Source organism: Anomaloglossus baeobatrachus, chromosome 3 (genome assembly GCF_048569485.1).
Source record: "Anomaloglossus baeobatrachus isolate aAnoBae1 chromosome 3, aAnoBae1.hap1, whole genome shotgun sequence".
In the NCBI taxonomy this organism is placed as follows: Eukaryota; Metazoa; Chordata; class Amphibia; order Anura; family Aromobatidae; genus Anomaloglossus; species Anomaloglossus baeobatrachus.
In genome coordinates, this window is record NC_134355.1 from 384,545,038 (window position 1) to 384,568,389 (window position 23,352).

The window sequence follows — 23,352 nt, forward strand, 5'->3', positions numbered from 1 at the left end:
ATGTGGTCTTCAAAAACATGGACAAGTTATAATGGGTACGTGTGGTATTCATGTAGAAAACAGATGCCACATGTAGCAGAAACATGGACATGTGAAGAGGCTTAGACAGTGCAAATTTAGACTCAACATCTTAAAATGCGGAAGATCATTTTTTGGTTAACTTCGACAAGTCTGATTCAGTAGGTACATTCCAATTAATAAGATAAGAAGCTCAATTTTGTCTTGTAAATTTTAACTGCTGATGTATAAAAAAGGATGCCATATGGTTGTAAAGAATGGACATACAGATAGTATTGCATTTGGATCTCAATATAGATGAAGGATCATATGTTTTTTCCTAAATGAAAAGCAAATGTTTCTAAGGGCTCATTCACATGAACTTATTAAATGTCCATGTGCTGTCTATAGTAAAAGCTGATAGCATACGAACAGCAGACATTCCACTGCAAGATAATGTGGTAGTTCACATGACTGATTTTACGCCCACTGTCATATAAGGGGTATCATCCACATGTCATGTGTTTTTCACAGATACATTACAAATATAAAGATAGGAAATTGTATTTGATTGTTATTCCTTCTTAAATCATACATATAAAAAACGGATGCCATGTAGGCATACAAAACGGACATATAAATTCCATATGGATGTAAAAAATGGACAAATAGATGGCATATGGATTGTATACAGTGTCCACCCATATCCTGTCCACCACTATTAACTTGAGAATGGCGGCAGCTATAGGAATAGAAGTGGTGTCTAGGTATGGTAAAGTAGCCATGCGCTATGCAATGAAACCACCTATAGCGCCACCTGGTGGAAAACAACGGAGTTAGCATTTTTATTTCTAAAACGGAACAAGATAGAGAAAAAAAGGTATTTAAAAAATTGTAGGGCATCATCAATTCAATACGAATCGACACCTTGCATACAGAAATGCTATGATATGAAACCCATTAACCCCCCAAAACATTGAATGCTGGACATGCATATGGCGCTCATTTAATTTTGATGCTCAAAGTGGCCACCGTCAGCTGCAATGCACATCTGGACTCTGGGCAGCATACTGTATCTTGCTGCATGTTGTGCAATATGGTAGGTGACACGTTTGCACAAGCATCTGTGATACATCGTCTTAGGTCCTGCAATGTTGGTGGAGGGGTCGCATACAGCTGCTGTTTGATGTGACCTCACAGAAAGAAGTCCAATGGGGTCAGGTCAGGTGAGTGTGGAGGCCACTCCACGCAGCCACCATACCCAATGACTTGTAGGAAGGTCTCCATGAGGTATCGCTTCACGTCCGCAGCCTTGTGAGTTTTACACGTTCTAATCATAGCATTTCTGTATGCAAGGTGTCGATTTGTATTGAATTGATGATGCCCTACAACTTTGTAATTCATTTTTTTTCTCTATCTCATTCCATTTTCAAGATAAAAATGCTAACTTTGTTGTTTTTTACCAGGTGGCGCTATAGGTGGTTTCATTGCGTAGCGCATGGCTACTTTACTATACCTAGACACCACTTTTATGCCTATAGCTGCCGCCGTTCTCATGTTAATGGCAGTGTATAGGATATGGGTGGACACACTGTACAGATGACAATACAAATGAAAAATCAGCAGTTGGATGTAAATGATTTGGGCCCAACCTTAGACCGTCTAATCCAAGTTTACGCCATCTATTCATGGGTTTACTTTAGTCACCTAAGTTATGCCAAATTGTGGCTCAGTATAGAGGCACAAGATAATGACATCCTTATTTTATCACCTTTTCAATATGTCATGAGATCTTTTGAAGCGTGTCCAAAAGCAAGTCTAAAACACATAATAAATGTAATGCATGGCATGAAAGACCAAGTATTTGAAGTGGCTGAAGAGTTATTGGTCTATTTTCCTATATCTGATGTTAATGGACAAATATCATCAGTGCACAGGAGCTAAAATAAAATGGTGCCATAAATTGCGGAATGCAGGTGTTAGGTTGACCTAACGGTCACAGCTGTTGCCAGCGATGTCCGAATGCAGAGAGGGTACCGGTGACCCCCCTCTGCCCTCCCTTTAGCCTACAATGAAAACAGGCAGACACCGTTATACACGTAAAGGCTAGGAGACGTGCGGCTCCGAATAGAAAGACTGTATTATTTTGTTTACATTTCAAAGTTATACAAAGTTGATTAGGGCGTAACTATGCAACATACATATTCATTAATCTACATTCATTAAGGCGTGGATTGCATATTCCCAGCAAGAGAAATTAATATAATGACTTATACTCCCATAACAGTCTATGACGTTTCTTTTTCCATAACAAGAATGTTTTTCAGTCGTCTCTAAGTCAAAACATTCTGCGTCCTTGAAGTTGGTCTCATAGTTTATTACGCAAATAAGTCTGGTTCGGTCTTGCCAGGGAGAATGAATTTCTATTATTTTCCAAGTCAGTGAAAAAGGTTAACTCTTTCCTCACAATCCCCCCTATTGGCGTGATTGATGGACAGGGGGCCATCGAGAAGCTATGGACTATAGAGAAAGCAGGCTAGCCTCCAGATACTTTCTGAGCCGCGGGTTTGCTCAGGGAGTGTCGTCTCACATCCGTCACCCAGGACTGCCTGCATGCCTCTCGATAGGAGTCTCATCATGATACGCCAAGGTGATTTCTAGAGGAAAGAGTAGAGAAGAGAAAAAAGGCATATTAGTGATTTCTTACGGGTGCTGAATAATCATTGTATCTACATTGCTTCAAGCAGCGGGAAAACAAAGCCATTAGCAACTTGAACACTACATAAGCAACTAGTAAACAGAGTAACACTTGGAACACTGATAGTCTGTTGTAACAGCCTCCCCATTGAAACACTTTGTTTATTGGGACTGGTACGGCTAAGTATCGCATGGAAGAGGCTGTCACAAGTGCGTGTGTACATATCCAGCAGTCTGTGATCTCAAGTTTTTCAGCTAACACTTCATGATGGGTCTCAAATGAATTCTGCCGTGGTGTAGAAGGCCCCAAAAAGGGAGTACACATAGAAATACTTATCAGCAGTATTAGGCCTTCTTGCAGTGGCTGGCATGGACCCATGTCGATCTCCCCTCAAGTTTGACGGAGGTTGGAGTGGTCAGCTGGACAGTCAAAGGCCCTTCGAATCGTGGCTCAAGGGTCTTTTTCACGTGCTTCTTTAGGTAGACCCGGTCACCAGGCTTTAGGGAGTGGGTTCCTGGAACAGCATCAGGATCAGGTAGAGAAGAGTAGACCCTTTGGTGGGTTTCAGTTAGTCTCTTCTGCAGGGAAACAACATAAGACGTTAGGCTATCACATTGCAGGTGTAACTCCTGTGGGAAGTAGCATCCTAATCTGGGTGCACTACCAAAGAGTATTTCAAAGGTGAGAGCCTGTGCTTTCCCTGTGGGGTAGTCCTTATAGAGTAAAGAGCTATGGGGAGACATTCTGTCCATGGTCTACCAGTCTCCTCCACTGCCTTGGCTAGTTTGAGCTTTAGAGTCCCATTTAACCTTTCCACTTTCCCTGATGACTGTGGGTGGTAAGGTGTGTGTAAGGCTGACTGAATGCCTAACAGGGCACAGGTGTTCTGGAAAACTTGTCCAGTGAAATGAGTTCCTCGGTCTGACTCTATGACTTCAGGGAGTCCAAACCGAGGCACCAGCTCACAGGCCAATTTCTTTGCTGTAATTCGGGCTGTGGCTGAACTGACAGGGTAGGCCTCTGGCCATCCTGAGAAGAGGTCTACACAGACAAGTACAAACTCGTAGATGCCATGTTTTGGCAACTGTATATAGTCTATTTGTACTCTTTGAAATGGGGCAAACGTCTTTGGCATGTGTCTTTGCGGGGTTTTAGTTAGCTGGCCTGGATTGTGTTGTTGACAGATGTGACAAGCTTTTATTCTCTGGGAGGCGTATTGTCTGAAGCCGGGGGCTATCCAATATGGTTGCATCTGGTTCATGATTGAGTTTGTGCTACCGTGTGTGGGGTAGTGGAGTACTTGGAAAATGGCAAGGAACCAACTGCGTGGCAGGACGGGAAGTCCGTTTAGGCGCCAAATCCCCTCCACCTTTTCTGCCCCCTTGGCCCGCCATCCGGCCTTTTCTTCCTCAGAGGTGTTTTCTTGTGTCTCAAAGAGGTTCTGCATTTCTTCCTCCGTCGTTGACACTGTTTCCATCTCCTTCAAAGGGAGTAAGGCGGCTTGTTTTGCTGTTTGATCGGCCAAGCGATTTCCCCTTGCCTCGGGTGTTTGAGCCTTGGTGTGGGCAGCAACCTTTATGATTGCTAGCTGTTTTGGTATCAAAGCTACTTCCATTAGTTTCTTCACTGAGGCTCCATGCCTGATGGGATTTCCTGTTGCTGTGAGGAATCCTCTAGTCTGCCAGATAGTGCCAAAATCGTGCACAATGCCGTGTGCATAGGCTGAGTCCGTGTAGATGTTCGCTGTTCGTTCTTCCAGAAACTCAATTGCCCAGATGAGAGCAAGAAGTTCTGCTTCTTGAGCAGATATGCGTGGAGGTAGCGGTTGTTTGGCTAAGGCTGCATATAGAGTCACTACTGCAAATCCGGTGTGGAACTTGCCTGCTTCATCAGCGTATCTGCTACCATCCACAAAAAGTTCAAAGTCTGGATTTGTAAGTGGTGTTGCCTGAATATTGTGCAGGGGCTTTGCCTCATGTTCAATGAGTTCCTTACAATCATGATCAAATGGTGCGCTGGTACGTTTGTCACTCTCTTCTGTCCTCTCTTCTGTCACTCTCTTCTGTCCCCCCTTCTAAACTTGTAAAGATCAGCAGATCAGCAAGGTTTAGACTTGTAACTCGAGCAAATGAGATGTTTGGGGGGTAGCTACAGCGTGCACTGAAGTCTGACTTGTCTTGCCATGGAGAGGTGTTTCAGCTGCACTTGATTGAGAACAGCATAAATGTCATGGCTGGTAAGGATGGTAGTCGGGAAATCGAGTGAGATTTCAGATGCTTTCTGCAGTATGTTTGAAACTGCTGTAACAGCACGGACACAGGTTGGTGCTGCTTTTGTGACGTTGTCAAGTTGAGAGGAGTAGTACCCGATTATGTGATGTTTGTCCGTCTTCTGGGTGAGTACTCCTACGGCAAATCCTTGAAGCTCTGCTACGAACAGATTAAAGGTGAGATCATAGTTTGGTAGTGCCAGAGCAGATGCATCAATCACTAGTTCCTTGAGCTTTTGAAAGTTTTATCAAGCTTCTTCTGTAAGGGAAAAAGGAACATTCTTTGTGCAATCATACAGCGGTTGCATGAGTAGTGACGCACTGGGAATCCACCGTCTGCATTTATCTCTGCTTGCTTTGCATCCTACTTCTGCCAGAAAGGTAAGCATTCCTCTTCACTAGGGAAGCACAGTAGTAAATCATCCACGTACTGGTAGATGTACTGCGAGAGGTAGCGGGAGGAGGGATTGTCTCAGCTGCGTTGGCGTAATTCCAGGCTTGACTGAAACCTTTACTGTGGGCACGGGTAGTGTGCCGAGGTCAGTTTTTGATGTGGACCAGAGTTTTGCAGGAACTTGTAGAAGTATTGGGTCCGTGTTTACTTCATGTGTAACTTCAGATTCTGGTCGGTCTTCTATCATCTGGAGAGTGCACAGGATTTCTTCTGGGATATCTTCTGGAATTTGCAGGATAGCAGATCCATCTTCATTGTAGACAATCTGAGCTTGTAGTCTTGATAGTAGATCTTCTCCCACTAGGGCATCTCCACCCAGGGGGGACACTAAGAATTTAGACATGAACATGTGTGGTCCCAGTTTCACCTTCAGTGGATGTGTTATTGGGATTATCTGGGCTTGTCCATCAAATCCGGATACTACAGTAGCTTCAGATGAGATGGATCCTTCAGGCACTAGGTTCCTGGGGTTCAGGAGCGTGAGGCTCCTGAGTCCACCAAAGCTCTTATTTCCTTGTTGCCAATGTGAAGGGGGACATGTATAAATGGACCTCTGGCATCCCTATCCCGTGCTGCCGCAAGTCAGGCAGTCTTCTCCTCCTGACTCTCGGGTCGGTTTTGAGTGTCCCTCTTCTTCTTTCTACAGTCTCTGATCACGTCCTCTGACTCCACAATAGTAGCAGGTCGGTGCCTTCCTTCTTGTACCTTCTGGCTGACCGTCCACTGCTGCTATGACAACTTTCTTGTTGCTCCTTTTATCCTTTGCGTCGGTTTCTAAGCCACTTGCTTTGTTAACTAGAAGATCTATGTCTTCCATGTTTCTCCATTCTGGGCAGCACGCTTTCAATCTTTCTGCCAGAGGTGCATGTATTCCATCCATGAAGGATCTTACCATCAGGTGACGTATTGCACCCGCTTGTAAGTCCAGCCCTTCTTCTGCGAATGACTGCATCAATCTGTAGTAAAATGAGCTGACATTTGTGGATTAACAGGTGGTCTTATCAGGACTCTTCTTTCCACTACGGGATAGAGAGGCACTGGTGCTGTGGCTTGTAGCTTGTGCTGTGGGGCTCCACAGGCTAGGCATTTTTCACTCCAGTCCGGATTTTGTTGGCCACAGTTTGTGCAGGTCCATCCCGCGGATCCTGTTATTTTTGGAGCTGTTCCAGGAGTAGCTGACAGGTACGGAGGGGGCTGCGGATCCTTATTAGCTTGCTTCCCAGCTTTCTCCCATGTGTCTGATTCTTCATGATATATCCAACCTTGATCGTGGGCTGTTTTTGCAATGTCAGAAAGAGTTCTGACTAGTTCAGTCCATGATTTATCTGCTATCACTCCTGCTCTAGTAGCTGTTATTGTATCCCATTTGTTGGGGTCCAATTGATCCTTCCCCTTCAATCCAAATGTCTTGAAAACTTCCTTGGACTGACTGGCTGTTCTTTTGCCATGATAACACGTAATGAATGAGATGTTGCAGGGTGCATCCAGCTCTTCTGTCTTTTGATATTCCTTGCCCCATTCTTCGTCTATCTTCTTCAGCTTTTAGACCCTTGAACGTCCTTTGGACTAAACCTACCTATCCTGGAGATACTCAGAGACTAACTCCTTTTGTATTCCTACCTAAGGTGAGGTCTAGAACCACCTTTCCTGGAGATACCTAGAGACTAACTCCTTATTTGTATTCCTACTGAAAGGTGGTGTCCTAACTTCAGAGGGGGCTGAGAATGTTGAATGGCGCTGGGTTGCCCTTCTTGAAACAGAGATACACTCTATATCCGATAGCAATGGCAAACAGGGCTATTCCCACTTACACTAGGGCAGTGAATATCACATCCATTGGACAGAGCAGGTACACTATTCCCTTTCAACACTCACTAATGTATGAGATCTATTACAACCAACAAGGACAACAGCACAGAAGTAAAGCGCAGGAGAGCAGACACACGACACACGGAGAGGCAGAGAAACACAGAGAAACAAACAAGCAAACAACCAAACAAGGCACAGAAAACATCAGCTGGCAAGGCTCTCTCAGAGTTCAGTAGAAACCCGCCAATAACCCAGTATCTACTCACAGTGTACCATTTTGCACGTTGAGGAGAGGGGAGATCAGATGTGGGGAGCATAAAGAGAAGAATAAGATTCAACTCTTACCTGGCCAGGTGTTTCTGGTCCCCACGTCTGGTCCACTCCTCCTTTGAATGGCAAGACAGTCCACTGCGTCCTGGGATTAGAAACACGGGTCCCTGCTTTTCGGGCGCCAGATAATGTTAGGTTGACCTAACGGTCACAGCTGTTGCCAGCGATGTCCGAATGCAGAGAGGGTACCGGTGACCCCCCTCTGCCCTCCCTTTAGCCTACAATGAAAACAGGCAGACACCGTTATACACATAAAGGCTAGGAGACGTGCGGCTCCGAATAGAAAGATTGTATTATTTTGTTTACATTTCAAAGTTATACAAAGTTGATTAGGACGTAACTATGCAACATACATATTCATTAATCTACATTCATTAAGGCGTGGATTGCATATTCCCAGCAAGAGAAATTAATATAATGACTTATACTCCCATAACAGTCTATGACGTTTCTTTTTCCATAACAAGAATGTTTTTCAGTCGTCTCTAAGTCAAAACATTCTGCGTCCTTGAAGTTGGTCTCATAGTTTATTACGCAAATAATTCTGGTTCGGTCTTGCCAGGGAGAATGAATTTCTATTATTTTCCAAGTCAGTGAAAAAGGTTAACTCTTTCCTCACACAGGTCTAATAAAATATTTAACGTTTTCTGACAGCCCTGAGTAATTCGCAGTGTTTTCTCCATAAAGTTTATGAAAGAACGTTGCAAATGTCATCATAAACAATTTACAGTAGTCTACCTAGAAGTACCTCTAAAACCAACCATATGTTTTTTACAGTTTATTAAAATGTCCATGGTAGCCAGATAGCAGAGTGCTTAAAATGGTTAGGGTCGAATTAAAAAAAATATACACTAAATGAAAGTGACTCATTACCCTTTGGCACCAAAGTGATGGTTCATTTCTCACATATAATCACCCTACCTGGTTCCCTCCATTTGACTTCCTGTACCTTCTCTGCTCAGATCGGCGTTCGGTTCCTTCTGCTTACAAGATGGCTGCTGCAATGGCATGGAGAGTGCAGTGGCAATTCTTAACCACATCTTCCTTGTCTTTCCAATGGCAAAGTCTTCCCCAACACATTGATGAAAATGACATAAAATGGACCTCCCCTTAAAGAAATCACATAGTGATTACCCGAATCCTCTGCTACAATCGCCACTAAATTTAATAGGTGCTCAGTGCTAGCTTTCAAAATTTTGGGAACAAGAGGTTTAGTTATAGGGCTAGGACACACGGCGAATAAAATGGACGGAGTGGAATGCGATAAAAAAATCGTATTCCACTCGGACCAATGTTACTCTTTGGGGTCGCTCCCATCTACGAGTTTTTCTCAGCCCTAATCAGACCAAGAAAACAATTGCACCATGCTACGAGTGGAATCCGATCAGTTTTCACTTGCACCCATACAAGTCTATGGGTGCGAGAGAAACATCGCACTGCACTCGCATGACACCGGAGTGCAGTGCGATAATCACTTCAGCTGATAATGGAGGAGATAGGGAGGTTAGTCCCTCCCTCTCCTCCGCAGCTGTTATCCGATCGCAGGATCGCTTCACAGTGGCATGACACTCGGAGCATGTTCGCAGCAAAGTGAGAGCCAAGGGGCATTAGCCTATAGCATCCGATGTTAAATGCTCATGTGGTCTTAGCCATAGGGGAATGGAGGATCCCAAGCAGTGCTCCCGATTATTCAAAAGAGAAGAGGTTATCTGAAGCACATTAGTGCAATATGTGCTATTGATTACCCTACCTCACATGTACACGTAGGGTCAACTTTAGTGCATTCAAGTTAATTAATATATAGTGTCGGGGGAAATCAATTTACTAAGAGGAAACCCTTGCAAATATTTTGATCCTATAGGAATTTGACAAAAATAACAAAAAGACAAAATCCGAAGTGAGCAGGAACATTTCACATCATATTCAGTGGAGCATGCAGACAAGCAATGTACGAGGCAAAAAGCTCAAAACAAGCAATGGAAGGCCTATGATTCTGAAAAAGGAGTCAAACACAAGATAAATCTGTTACTTTTTCCCTACATTTCACAGTAAAGATGTTTCTTTTATCATCTGATATCTCACGCGACCAGAAGCAGCAGAATCACACAGGATAAGTCAATAAATAACATTTTTTCTTTTACATTTTTGGCTCCACCTTGGTTTACATAACTCTTACATTATTTACATTTTATGTTTTCTATATTAGAGGATATTTTGTTTTAAGTCTCAATGATTGAAGCTCTGAAAATTACTGTTAACTTCAAACTAGACATGACATGATTTATTAGTTATTACATTATTGTCTTTATTGTTTATGTTATTTTTGCCATGTCGTATCAGATTAGCTTTTTCCTGCTTTAAAGGGAATCTGTCAGCTGGTTTTTGCTATGTAAGGCCCGTTTCACACATCTGGCATTTCACCAGATTTCCGCATCCGACACCCTCCAGTACAGTGTAATACAGTACAATGGCAAGCTCCAGTCACATTCTGTCATGTGACTGGAGCTTGCCGCGATGCCATTGTACAGTATTAACACTGTACTGATGTGTGCCGGATCCGCCAATCTGGCGAAATGCCGGATGTGTGAAACGGCCCTAAGATGAGGACAGCATACTGTAAGAGTTAAAAAAAAAACAAAAACAAAAGCAACTGTGCTTCTCTTATCAGTGTGGGTGCAATTGGCTAAAACTAAAGGGTTTATTACTCTTTGATTACCATTACAGGACTAGAAACTCAGACACACAACAGTCCAACACACCTCACAGTTAATACACAATTTTAATTGAGAGCCTGCTGTGGGCGTGGGCAGCTATCACAGCCTTGTTGTGTTCCTGACTCTAATTTTTTTGATTGCTTCAGAAAGGCTTCAGCTAGTAATCTATGTGATACACCTTTGGATGCAGAATCTCCTTGCCTACATTATGTTGCTGTCAGATGAGGTAGCACAAACCTGCTGACAAATTCCCTTTGAGTGAACATATAACGTGATAGAATATTGCTGATATATGCTCTTAATTTATGATTGGTTGGGATCTGACCTCTGGGATCATTGCATATAGTAGTGATGCATTCTTTCTATGTTTTCTGCCCTGCACAGCAGAGCATCGGCTATTGCTGTGAAGGTTACTGCAGGGTGACTCCATTCATGTGCTTGGGATAAACTACAGTTCTCCACCCTGCTTGGTAATCTGGGCCATTGTCATGCAGGGAAATCTCAGATGGGGTTCCAGTGCTATATCTGTACTCTATTACGTTGATTCACAGAATGGTAGGGGTCACAGAAAAATTGGACTTAGCAATTTACCCATACTTTATAAGGCCTCTTTCATATGTCAGTATTTTGCATCAGTGTGTCATCAGTATTTGGGTGCCAAAACCCGGAGTGGCTCCAAAAGACAGAACTGGTGTCAGTCTTTCAATTACAGTTCTCTGAAAGTTCCACTCCTGGTTTTGGCATCCAAATACTGATGTCACACTGATGAAACACTGATGTAAAATACTGACGCGTGAAAAAGGCCTAAGATGTAGAATCCCCTATAATGTTTATTTCACACATTATATTTGAATTGCATGTGAAGGTTTTTGTAAAATAACTTGACTTGAGGTTATCAGTCTTATATCAAGAACCAAGACCCAGAAGACTTTCTGTAACCATGCATACTTTCATTTCATAGCATTTACCGCCATACGGATCTTCGCATAGTGGCAGAATGTTATCTCTTTTATCTGTGTATTTTTTTTAATAGCCTGTAATTAGCTTTCTCTTGAAGTTGTTTACAGCTGCTAGTAAAACACATTCTTACTGCTAAATATCTATCATAAATGCGTAAAACTATTCAGCCCAAGAGAGTGAATATTGGCAGCTCTTCAGCACCATTACTGGGCTTCTGTCTCACAGAGGCTTTTCTGCAAAAGTTTAAAGGTTTATTTGTGAAGATTCCCCAGCTGCACAACTGAGATCAGGACAAAACACCTTTCTTTGGAAAATTTTAATAGTTTTTTTTTTAATTCTGGAATTATCCGGTCTTGGTTATGTAAAAAAAAAGTACAATTTTCACATAACTTGGGATACCTTGCAACTTTTCCCAATGAAGACCATCCTTATTAATGGTCTTGTATCAGTTTCCATTCATTTATTAAGCTATAGAAAACATGGCTTTAAGGAGAATCTACCAGTTCAGAAAAGGTCACAGAAGATGAAAGTGTACAAATTTTCTCAACTGAATAAATCCAAAGAGTTCCCATTGTATTACAGTATTACAGCACAAAATCTGGTGAAGGGGCTGATCTGCTTCTCCTCCCACTGAATGGTAAACTGAGACTAAGGGGTGCTTCACACATAGCGAGATCGCTACCAAAATCGCTGCTACGGCACGGTTTTGGTGACGCAACAGTGACCTCATTAGCGATCTCGCTGTGTGTGACACTAAGCAGCGATCTGGCCCCTGCTGCGAGATCGCTGCTCGTTACACACAGTCCTGGTTCGTTTTCTTCAAAGGCGCTCTCCCGCTGTGACACACAGATCGCTGTATGTGACAGCGAGAGAGCGACAAAATGAAGCGAGCAGGGAGCAGGAGCCGGCATCTGGCAGCCTGCGGTAAGCTGTAACCAGGGTAAACATCGGGTAACCAAGGTGGTTACCCGATATTTACCTTAGTTACGAGCCTCCGCAGCTCTCACGCTGCCTGTGCTGCCGGCTCCGGCTCTCTGCACATGTAGCTGCAGTACACATCGGGTTAATTAACCCGATGTGTACTGTAGCTAGGAGAGCAAGGAGCCAGCGCTAAGCAGTGTGCGCGGCTCCCTGCTCTCTGCACATGTAGCTGCAGTACACATCGGGTTAATTAACCCGATGTGTACTGTAGCTAGGAGAGCAAGGAGCCAGCGCTAAGCAGTGTGCGCGGCTCCCTGCTCTCGCGGTTATGATCGCTGCTTCGGCTGCTGTTTGACAGCTAAGCAGCAATCATAACAGCGACTTACAAGGTCGCTGTTACGTCACAGAAAATGGTGACGTAACAGCGACCTCGTTGTCGCTGTCGCTTAGTGTGAACCAGCCCTTATTCAAAGAGAAGTTTGAACCGATTGATTTGTCTGATCTATAGAATTCAATGAGAAAATCAATTGTACTACGGTATTTTCTCAGAACTTCTACTAATGCAAGGTGCAAATAGAGTGAATTAATTTCTAATGCATCCCAAATGGCAGCAATCAGAGAAAGGAGACTCAGGAAAATTTTCGCACCTCTTACCTTCTATAATAACAAAAAGCATGAAATAAGAAGCCGCACAGACCTCACCTGATGTTTTCGATTTGCATTCTCAGAGCTTCCTCTACATAGAGGTATCTGCCAACTCAGAAGCAGGAAGTCTCACTAAGCTAATAATAGTTAGATCGTAGAGAGCCCTATCTTAACTTATTCTAGTCTCCCTTTCTTATTAAATTAGAGATATTTTTTGTTACCTTTTACTATATATTAAAAATGTTGTTATATTTTTTTCCTTTTCTTTTCAGAAGTTTCAGGTGTTTCATGTCAAACAACGTTTTTTCCCCAATAACGTCAATCTGAAGTTTATAACTGTTCAATATATCCAAGGCCTCAATTTTCGCTTGTATCATACCAGATTGTACTCCATTCCAATTTTGTAGGCATAAGCCATATGTGGTTCACATGGGTACTCAATACCTATAGACACATCCATTGTGCACCATATTCTCCTCAAATGCATTATTCCTAGCAAAGAATACTTTTATAATATGATGTGATGGAGCAAGTACACCACTATATTGTTGTCAGTGATTTATAAGGAACATGTAAGAAAAATCTGCGCATGAAAAAAGCTTAGATACGGTTGGAGATACATTATGGACCAATTATCCATAATAAATCATGTACATAATAGATTGCACATATTCCCTCGGTCACTAAACAAGGTAAAAACTATCCAATGGTAGGATCAAATTGATATCTGGAAGGGGTTTATTTGTGTCCCATGTCCTCTCTTGACTCAAAGACTGCAGCCTAGAAGAGTTGAATGGTTTGGCAGGTACTGCATGTACCCTGCTACTCCAATTAAGTTTTTTTGGGAGTCCGAGTGGTGGGATACATATTAATCATTCATCACCCATCAAGTGGGTAGGTGATACCGTGTTTAGGCTGGAATACCCCTATAAGAAAGATGTTAACAGACTTTTTTTTTTACATTTTGGAGTCATTGCTGTTTATATAGTGGTAAAGTTGTGAATAGTTTCTCTTTTAGGAAAGATTTTTCTGCAAATTGCTGACACAGACAGCTCTGGCTTTATTTGACACCACACCATACCCTTAAAGTCTTTGTACGTGTAATTCATAAAATATATTCCTTATTTGAATTTAGAGTCTAAGCCCTGCCAGCGGCATGTATTCTGAAAGTGATGTTGTCTTTGGAAGGGAGAGTGAGAACAGCTATGGAAAACCTCTTTTAACTGTAGGCTTATGTTTATTGACTCCCTAGACAACTGTTGGTGGAAGGCAGAACAGTGTGGTGCTGCAGAGACTCCAGCCAGATACTCCATACACTATAACTGTAGCATCACAGTATGCTGAAGGAGAAGGGGGTCGAATTTCAGGAAGAGGAAAGACAAGTAAGTCAACAGCTGTACTCATTGCCTCATTTTATGTTCCTGCCATTTAGATTGTAGCTATAATAATAATAATAATAATAATAAAATATATATATATATATATATATATATATACATATATATATATATATATATATATATATATATATATATATATATATATTGTTAGCCATTATGGACGTATAATCATTTACCCTTTGTAATTTGAACATGCATTTTCTTCGGGCCAATCACCCTTTGGAGTCCTTTTTCTAAAAGCCCCACAGTGTGCACAATTGCTCAGTAACTGTACAGCTAAAATCATTATCTAAGCCAGCCTCCCTCTCTATCTCTTCATTAAATATGACAGAGAGAGGGGATCTGGCTAAGCCAGACCCATCTTTGACTCTGTAGTAGTAGAAGGGGCTGTGACAGAGAAGGGGGCTGCCTTAGAAACTAAACTGAGCTAGGCAATCCACCCCCCACAAGCATATAAATAGTCATGTGCCAAGATAAAGTGGAAGGTGATACTACCTATCTACGTCTGGTCTTTAATGAACATGTAGCATCTTTGCCTTTCCGCGTACCCAAAAATAAAATCTATGTCTGCTACGAGTAGGTGTACATTTTTGCTATAATTTATGCCAATTTCTACGCCGCCCACTATGCTTTACCCACATTTTTCAAAAGTGAGGAAATCAACAGAAAATATAAAAAGGGTTCATGGTTTTTGAACAAAACATGCATTCCCCAAAGTTTGCGACTTTTTTAGCAGAGATATGGTGCACATTCCTTAATAAGTCTTCATTGGGAAACCTAGTCTTGTGATATACTGTATAATGATACTGATCATTGTATATAGAGCGTCAGATGTAAGTTGTGTAAATTGTATTTCAGAGCCTTTGAATACAGTTAAAAATCTAAGAGTCTATGACCCAACTACAAGCACTCTAAATGTCCGATGGGAAGCAGCAGAAGGAAATGTGCGGCAGTATAAGGTGTTCTATGTACCAACTGCAGGAGGATCTGAGGAAGTGGTAAATGTTATTTTCTTTTATTTGCATGTTAATATTCATATCTAGCAACCATTAATATGACTAATGTACTCCTTTATGTGGATTAGTAATACATCCCAGTAGTTAATGTGATTTCTGGAATATATACTGTATATGCTATATAAAGATCTGTCAAAACTGAATATTTTAATATGTTGATATTTTCAAATTTACAGGCAACTGTTCCTGGAAATACTATCTACACGGTACTCAGGGGACTTCAGCCAGACACACCCTATACAGTAACAGTGGTCCCTGTTTATGCTGAAGGAAATGGTGGACGCATGTCTGAAACTGGAAAGACATGTAGGTGACACAAAGTTTGATTTCATTATTTTCCTTAATATTTTCTCATCTTTTCACATAAATGATCTATATAGACATACAGTTAGGTCCAGAAATATTTTGACAGTGACCAAATCTACATGATTTGGACTCTACATGCCGCTATTTTTTATTTAAAATGAAACAACTGAGATGCAATTGAGGTGTAGGCTTTCAGGTTTAATTAAAGGGATTGAACAGAAATGTCCTGTAAAACGTTTAGGAATTGCAACCATTTTCCTATAATGCCTCCTCATTTCAGAGACTCAAAAGTAATTGGACAAATTTTCTTTACCCAAAATAAAATGTTAATTTTTAATGTAGAGAATCCTTTGCAGGCAATGACTTCCTGAAGTCTGGAAGCCATGGACATCACCAAACAGTGGGTTTCCTCCTTTGTGAGTCTTTGCCTGGTGTTTAATGAAGCTGACGTCAGTTGTTGCTTTTTTGTGGATCTTTCTGCCTTAGGTTTTGTCTTAAGTATGTGAAATGCATGCTTGATGGGGTTGAGATCTGGTGACTGACTCGGCCACTGGAGAATATTCCACTTCTTTGCTTTAAAAAAATCTTCTGGGTGGCTTTCGCAGTATGTTTTCGGTCATTATCCCACTGTACTGTGAAGAGCCATCCAATCAATCTTGCTGCGTTTGGTTAAATCTGTGCAGAAAGTTATTATCGCCCTGTACACTTCAGAATTCATCCGGCTACTTCTGTCTTTGGTTACATCATCAATAAACACTAGTGACCCAGTGCCATTGGAAAACATACATGCCCATGCCATCAAACTGCTTTGTATCATGAGCCGTTCCAAGCATTCTGCATACCTTTTGCTTCCCATCACTGATATGGGTTGATCTTAAGGCCCCGTCACACACAGAGATAAATCTTTGGCAGATCTGTGGTTGCAGTGAAATCATGGACATATTGTTCCATTTGTACACAGCCACAAACCTGGCACTGATTGTCCACAATTTCACTGCAACCACAGATCTGCTGCAGATTTATCTCTGTGTGTGACAGGGCCTTTAGTTTCATCTGTCCAAAGAATTCTTTCTCTGAACTGGGCTGGCTTCTTTAGATGTTTTGTTGGTAAAATATAATCTGGCCTCTCAATTTTTAAGGCTGAATAATGGTTTACACCTTGTCATGAACTCTCTGTATTTGCCCTCATGAAGTCTTCTCCTGATAGTAGAATTAGATACTGAAACACGTACATTCTGGAGAATGTTCTTCACTTGGATAGATGTTATGAAGGGGTTTTTCATCACTATGGAAAGGATTCTGCGATCATCCATCACTGTTGTCTTCCTTGAACATCCAGGCCTTTTTGAGTTCCCAAGCTCAATAGTGTGCTCTTTTTGTTTTTTACAGAATGCACCAAACTGTTGATCTGGCCACTCGTAACATTTCAGCTATCTCTCTGATGGATTTCTTCTTTTTTTCTGCCTAATGATGGTCTGTTTCTCTTCCATTGAGAGCTGTCTTGATTGTATGTTGTGGGTTCACAGCAACAGCTTCCAAATGCAAATGCCACACCTAGAGTCAGCTCCAGACACTTTACTTGCTTAATTAATGATGGATTGATGAAGAAATAGACCATGCAGCCCTTTTTAAGATAATTTTCCAATTACTTTTTGTCTCTTGAAAAAGAGGCAACTACATAATAAAGATCTGTACTTCCTAAACCCTTTCTCCAATTAGGATGTGAATACTCTCAAATTAAAGCTGAGGGTCTCCACTTTAAGCCCACATTGTTTATCTAACTGCATCTGGAATATGTTTTGGTAAACAGCTAAAATGCCAAAACATGTGCTGCTGTCCAAATATTTCTGGACCTAACTGTAAATGAAAAGTTACATTTATTCTTTCACATAGATACTTACACAGTGAGTTACAAAGAGAAAGAAGCAGTAAACACATACAAGTTTACAAATGCAAATAAATGTTACATCTTCATAAACACGTAAATAAATATGATATCTAATAAAGCAAATATGTCAGCAGGTTTTCGCTATGTAATCTGACAGCATCATGAGGTAGGGACAAAGGCACCAATCCCAGCAGTGCATCACTCCGTGCTGTATATAATCCCATCTATCCCTCAGCTTACTGTGTACATTGTATAGTGACAGCTGCTAAGCAGTTCTGGGGGTGAGGTTGGACTAACCTGCAGGTGCCAAGTTGTTCCATAGTGATAATCTCCTGCTGATAAAACTCTGATTGTATTGAAACAAGAGACAGCCCAGTGAGGGACACATCACTGTAATCAGGGTTTTTGCTCTTACAGTATTGTGCTCTCAGACTGGATAGCAAAAACCTGCTTTCGGATTCCATTTAAGTGTACAGATGAAATAATATATACTACACACGCAGCATATAATACTGTATTCCTTTATTTTAGTGGCACGTGGAACGGCTAAGAATCTTCAAGTTTACAATCCCACAACAAACACACTAAATGTTCGATGGGATCCTGCACCAGGACAGGTTCAGCAATACAAGGTCAACTATGCTCCACTACTTGGAACCACAGTTTCAGAGTTTGTGAGTACTAAATGTTTAATATAAAATACAATCTCCCAGTAGCAGCTATTCTATAATAGCAATGAGTATAGTATAGTAACTGACTTGTAACAAAGTGGCGTCATAACTCGTGGTCATAGCTCAGCCAGACAGATTCCTTTTCTGAGAAATACACCATAAATATCCACATTTACCTACAGGTTATGGTTCCTGGAAATACTCACAATGCATTGTTGGAGCGCCTGATCCCTGATACTGCTTACTCTGTGAATGTGGTGGCCATGTACGCCGATGGAGAAGCGGATCCGAGTAAAGGCGAAGGAAAAACATGTATGTACAATATATAAATTATATCATTATCCACTTATAATTTTGATAGTAACGTGTGTTATACAAAACTGCAATATATATATACTGTAGAGATATAACTATATATATAATATATATATATATATATATATATATATATATTGTGACGGGGTGTACAGCAGAGCAAGGAGGGACAACAGGCCAAGGAGCAATCCAAAGGGCTTTATTGGAACCACAAAGATAAAGCACCAAACATAAATATAGATCCTTAAAGTCTGCAAGGAGTCCACAACAAAACACAAGATCCAGGGGCACCGCCTGGTATTCCGATGCCAGGGAAAATAGGGCAATGGTCCTTATATGAGTTCCTTGAGTCCAACAGGTGAACAACAAAACGCAATCCCACGTGGCCGCGGATCTCCAGTCTGTAACAGTCCACACACACAGACCCCAGGATCCAGCCTCAGCTATGGATCCTAGTCCTTCTCCAGCCGAGCTCCAACTAACTGAACTAACATGTTCTTCTCTCCTGGGATCAGCCCCTTAGGTGGGCACACCTCCCCCTGGCCATTTGATGCATGAATGGACTTTAGACTGCTGGCTCTGTTCTGTTTACCAAGTTGTAGATTGGAGAAGTCCCATGCTGAGAAGAACAATATATATATGCAACCCCCACCAAATCAATGACAATAGCTACTGCTGAAGCCTGATTGCAATATGATACAGGCTGGGGGGAAGGTATGGTCACTTACATCACAAGACATAGTACTACAGCAAATACAGAGAGAAGGTAAAATACATCACATGGCATCTTATACAAAAATATGGGATGGAGAAAACTACATACATCATGACATATATATATTACAATTAGTGATGGGCGAACCCGAAATGTAAAGTTCAGAGTCCGTACTGCATATATAGTGTCCGTGCATGGACACCAAACATAGACTTCCCAGGGAAGCCTGTGGTGCTGTTCAGGTCTGACCACCCAGATAATTAAAAGAAAATAAAGGAAAAAGAAAGAAAATAAGGAATAAAGCAGGACAGTTATATTTATTGACCTTCCCCGCGGCTGTCACACTGCTTTCGGATCCAATAATTAACTCTCATACATAATCACTACTTCCCCCACCAACCGTCAGTCCCAGCATCTGTGATTGGTTGCATTCAGACCGTGCCCCCACCCTGTGTGACAGTGTCTGTGATTGATTGGAGTCACACACACTGTCTGCGTCCCTATAATGGGGTAAAAATAAATATAAGGGTGACCCTACGACAATTTTTTAGTTAATTAATTTATTTTTACACCACTATAGGGACGCAGACAACGTGTGTGATTCCAACCAATCACAGACGCTGTCACACAGGGTGTGGGTGCAGCCTGACTGCAACCAATCACAGACGTCGGGACTGACAGTGGATAGGGGAAGCAGTTCATTATTGGACCCAGAAGCAGTTTGACAGCAACGTGGGAGGCTTGGTAACTATAACTGTCCAACTCTAATCCCCCTAGCCCTTTCTACCATCATTTTACCGCACAATGTTCTGGTCCCCATAGACTTATATGGAGTTTGGTGTCCGGGCAGATGTTTGGTTCAAATCCAGTCCAGAACTGGATTTTTTTTTTTAAGTCCCGCCAGACCTGAACTTCCGGAGGTTTGCCCATCTCTAATTACAATAAATGTAATGTATATTTATAATGTGTCTATTGCTAAATCTATACAGTTAGGTGCATATATATTTGGACACTTACATAAATTTTGTTTTTTTACCTGTTTACTGAAACATATTTAAGTTATAGTTATATATTGGACATGGACATAAAGTGCTGCAAAATCGCCCGCCGCACGCACAGTGGCAGCCACCAGGCGGCCCGCACGCCCTGTGTGCAAGCAGCCGGGTACCTGTGCTTGCGTGCAGGTGGCAGCCGGGTACCTGTGGCTGCGAGCGGGCGGCAGTTGGGTGCCTGTGTGAGGGCGGCAGCCGGGTGCCTGTCGGTGCTGGCTGCCTCCCGCACACAGGCACCCGGCTGCCACCCGCACGCAGGCACAGGCACCCGACTGCCACCCGCACGCAGCCACAGGTACCTGGCTGCCACCCGCATGCAAGCACAGGTACTCGGCCGCTTGCACGCAGCCACAGGCACCCTGCCGCCCGATCGCCGCACAGACAGGACCCCCAGGTAAAGCTATTTTCAGATTTTAAGACGCACCCCTCAATTTTTGGGAGGAAAAGTGTGTCTTATAATCCGAAAAATATGGTACTTTTGAGCCCCTGAAATGAAGGGATTGAGTTTAAAAAATGATTGTTTCTCATATTTTTATATAACCCACCGAATTAAAGCTGAAAGTCTGAACTTCAACTGCATCTGAATTGTTTTGTTCAAAATCCATTGTGGTAATGTACAAAACAAAAATGTCAAAAATGTCTCTGTCCAAATATATATGGTCCTAACTGTACACAGCAATAATATTGCTGTCTCTGTCCAATAGATACGCTTCCTTTTACTGGCCATTATATCGGTTTCTTGTCACTTCTAGAATAGAATTCAACACTATGTTACTAGTCTGTAAGAGATCCATTGCTCTTTAACTCGCTCCTTATCTTTAAGTACTGACTAATCTGCAAATGCTCCTCTGGCCAATGACCTTCAGCTTGTCCTCCCTAATTCCATAATCGATCACTCCAGTCTCTGAAATTGTACAACTCTCAGAAATTATTTCCTGGGAATAATAGTGATGATAGCACATAACCACATTGCAAGTATGGTTAAAGCTCATAATTCATATGTAAAGTGACCACCTCTCTCCAGACTGTTGGCCGCAGGGCACTTTATATTTCTGCTGGCATCTGTTGGCTACAAAAGTACATATTACGCAGCTCACATTCAAAATATAATCCCATTTCAGAGCATTCCTACACCATGTGAAGCATAGTATTGAAAGCTGAGTTGCACAAATCTGTTGACAGTTACTAAAGTTATCAAATTGAACTGTTTCCTGATGCACTTTGTAAACTATTGCGGGGCTTTGTTCTTGCCTGTGTTCTAGATTCTGTGCCTAAAAAACAGACACAATGAGGTGATCCTATATACAAAGCCTAAACTTTAACAGAAGACATCAAACTCAAAATGAAATTAAGATGGGTCAGTTTTAGTGATGAGCGAGCATGCTTGTCACTACTCGGTACTCGCACGAGTATCACTGTACTCGGGCTGCTCGGCGGGGACCGAGTAATCTCGCGATACTCGTGCTTTACTCGTGGTCTTCATTTCTGCATGTTGGCGCTCTTTTGAGAGCCAGCCCTCATGCAGGGATTGGCTGGCAGACCACTGCAATGCCACAGCCCTGTTAGTTGTGGAATTGCAGTGATTGGCCGGCCTGCACAGCGTCACCGAGCCTTTATATCGGCCGGCGCGCTGTGCTCTGCTCACAGCTATCCAGACTGTCAGTGCAGGGAGAGTGTCGCTGATTCAGGGAAAGCTTTGCGGCCCTTTATAGCTTTTTCAGTTGCAGGGCTGCAAACAGTGTGACCAAAAGTCCTTCTCAGGACTATTCTAGTTGTATACAGGCAGGCAGGGTATAGCCAGGTCGGCGTACAGTAGCAGAGTCCTTCTCAGGACTATTGTTGCTATATACAGGCAGGGTATAGCCAGGTCTGAATACAGGCTAGTGACCAAAAGAGTCCTTGTCAGGACTATTGTAGCAGTATACAGGCAGGCAGGCAGGCAGGGTAGTGTTGACCGTATACCAGCCTTCATATCTGGGGCTGGTGTACACAGTGTAAAACAGTCCAGATAGTGTCTGACTTGTCTGTACTGTAATTGTCGCTCCCCAAAAAAACCTGTTAGGTTATTATTGCGTCCGTGCTTGGTTTTTAAAACCGCACGTGTGTGCCTGTTGGTGGCAGCGTACAGGTGCACTGGTGTGCGTTTTTACCAAACTATTATATAACGCACAAGTGTAGTGTATAATACACGTCAGTCAGCAGTGGCTGATAGTGTCAGAGTTCTTAATTTTTGCTCCTAAAACCTGTGTTAGGTTATTATTGCGTCCGTGCTTGGTTTTTAAAACCGCACGTGTGTGCCTGTTGGTGGCAGCGTACAGGTGCACTGGTGTGCGTTTTTACCAAACTATTATATAACGCACAAGTGTAGTGTATAATACACGTCAGTCAGCAGTGGCTGATAGTGTCAGAGTTCTTAATTTTTGCTCCTAAAACCTGTGTTAGGTTATTATTGCGTCCGTGCTTGGTTTTTAAAACCGCACGTGTGTGCCTGTTGGTGGCAGCGTACAGGTGCACTGGTGTGCGTTTTTACCAAACTATTATATAACGCACAAGTGTAGTGTATAATACACGTCAGTCAGCAGTGGCTGATAGTGTCAGAGTTCTTAATTTTTGCTCCTAAAACCTGTGTTAGGTTATTATTGCGTCCGTGCTTGGTTTTTAAAACCGCACGTGTGTGCCTGTTGGTGGCAGCGTACAGGTGCACTGGTGTGCGTTTTTACCAAACTATTATATAACGCACAAGTGTAGTGTATAATACACGTCAGTCAGCAGTGGCTGATAGTGTCAGAGTTCTTAATTTTTGCTCCTAAAACCTGTGTTAGGTTATTATTGCGTCCGTGCTTGGTTTTTAAAACCGCACGTGTGTGCCTGTTGGTGGCAGCGTACAGGTGCACTGGTGTGCGTTTTTACCAAACTATTATATAACGCACAAGTGTAGTGTATAATACACGTCAGTCAGCAGTGGCTGATAGTGTCAGAGTTCTTAATTTTTGCTCCTAAAACCTGTGTTAGGTTATTATTGCGTCCGTGCTTGGTTTTTAAAACCGCACGTGTGTGCCTGTTGGTGGCAGCGTACAGGTGCACTGGTGTGCGTTTTTACCAAACTATTATATAACGCACAAGTGTAGTGTATAATACACGTCAGTCAGCAGTGGCTGATAGTGTCAGAGTTCTTAATTTTTGCTCCTAAAA

The 23,352-nt window shown here is 42.3% G+C and overlaps 1 protein-coding gene across 3 annotated transcripts in view; it reads left to right on the forward strand.

Moving 5' to 3' along the window:
• The window catches only part of COL12A1 (collagen type XII alpha 1 chain), a 220,316-nt gene that overhangs the window by 119,089 nt on the left and 77,875 nt on the right, over positions 1–23,352 (forward strand). For all 3 annotated transcript variants that reach the window (XM_075340200.1, XM_075340202.1, XM_075340201.1), the window contains 5 exons: positions 14,050–14,179; positions 15,056–15,195; positions 15,390–15,519; positions 17,939–18,081; positions 18,261–18,390. In XM_075340200.1, coding sequence (XP_075196315.1) covers positions 14,050–14,179; positions 15,056–15,195; positions 15,390–15,519; positions 17,939–18,081; positions 18,261–18,390 — 673 coding nt within the window. The remainder of the gene's footprint in view (positions 1–14,049; positions 14,180–15,055; positions 15,196–15,389; positions 15,520–17,938; positions 18,082–18,260; positions 18,391–23,352) is intronic.